We start from the raw sequence: 738 nt of genomic DNA, 5'->3' as shown, positions 1-738 counted from the left end.
TTACTGCCCTCCCCTCAGACGCAGTACAAGGTGGAGGGTAGATTCTTTCTGGATGTTGTAGTCAGACAGGGTGCGGCCATCTTCCAGCTGCTTGCCAGCGAAGATCAGCCTCTGCTGGTCAGGGGGAATGCCTTCCTTGTCCTGGATTTTGGCCTTGACATTCTCAATGTTGTCGCTCGGCTCCACCTCCAGGGTGATGGTCTTGCCGGTCAGAGTCTTGACGAAGATCTGCATGCCTCCCCTCAGACGCAGTACAAGGTGGAGGGTGGACTCCTTCTGGATGTTGTAGTCGGACAGGGTGCGGCCATCTTCCAGCTGCTTGCCAGCGAAGATCAGCCTCTGCTGGTCAGGGGGAATGCCTTCCTTGTCCTGGATTTTGGCCTTGACATTCTCAATGTTGTCGCTCGGCTCCACCTCCAGGGTGATGGTCTTGCCGGTCAGGGTCTTCACAAAAATCTGCATGTTTGTACAATTTGAGCCGTGAGTCTGCTAAACTTACTGATATGACTCTCTTAGGATGCTCTAAATAACCTCAAACAGCACTTTACAAACTGGTGAAATTGACTGTCCTCTCTCTCTTTTATGTTGAAGGAGATGTCACAGTTCTGACGTCGGTTCTGAGTCTGACCTCACAATGTGAATGTCTCCAAAATGAGAAATTCTAGTGAACTACCCTGCGTTGGAGTACTTATTGCAGTGCTGTTATCAGAGTACTTGGAGGGAGCCCACACTGTAGGA

General features: G+C 50.7%; 1 protein-coding gene across 1 annotated transcript; it reads right to left on the bottom strand.

Moving 5' to 3' along the window:
* LOC308320913 (polyubiquitin) lies at positions 1-462 on the bottom strand (the record flags this gene model as incomplete). The annotated part of the gene is made up of 1 exon (XM_080771650.1): positions 1-462. One exon carries the CDS (start codon positions 460-462, stop codon positions 1-3), a length of 462 nt encoding a protein of 153 aa, XP_080627776.1.
* Positions 463-738: the final 276 nt, after the last annotated feature.

The sequence above is a fragment of the Protomyctophum bolini genome, assembly GCF_963924005.1.
Source record: "Protomyctophum bolini genome assembly, chromosome: 1".
In the NCBI taxonomy this organism is placed as follows: Eukaryota; Metazoa; Chordata; class Actinopteri; order Myctophiformes; family Myctophidae; genus Protomyctophum; species Protomyctophum bolini.
The sequence above is the reverse complement of the archived record's forward strand: the minus strand, read 5'-3'. Positions and strand labels throughout refer to the sequence as shown.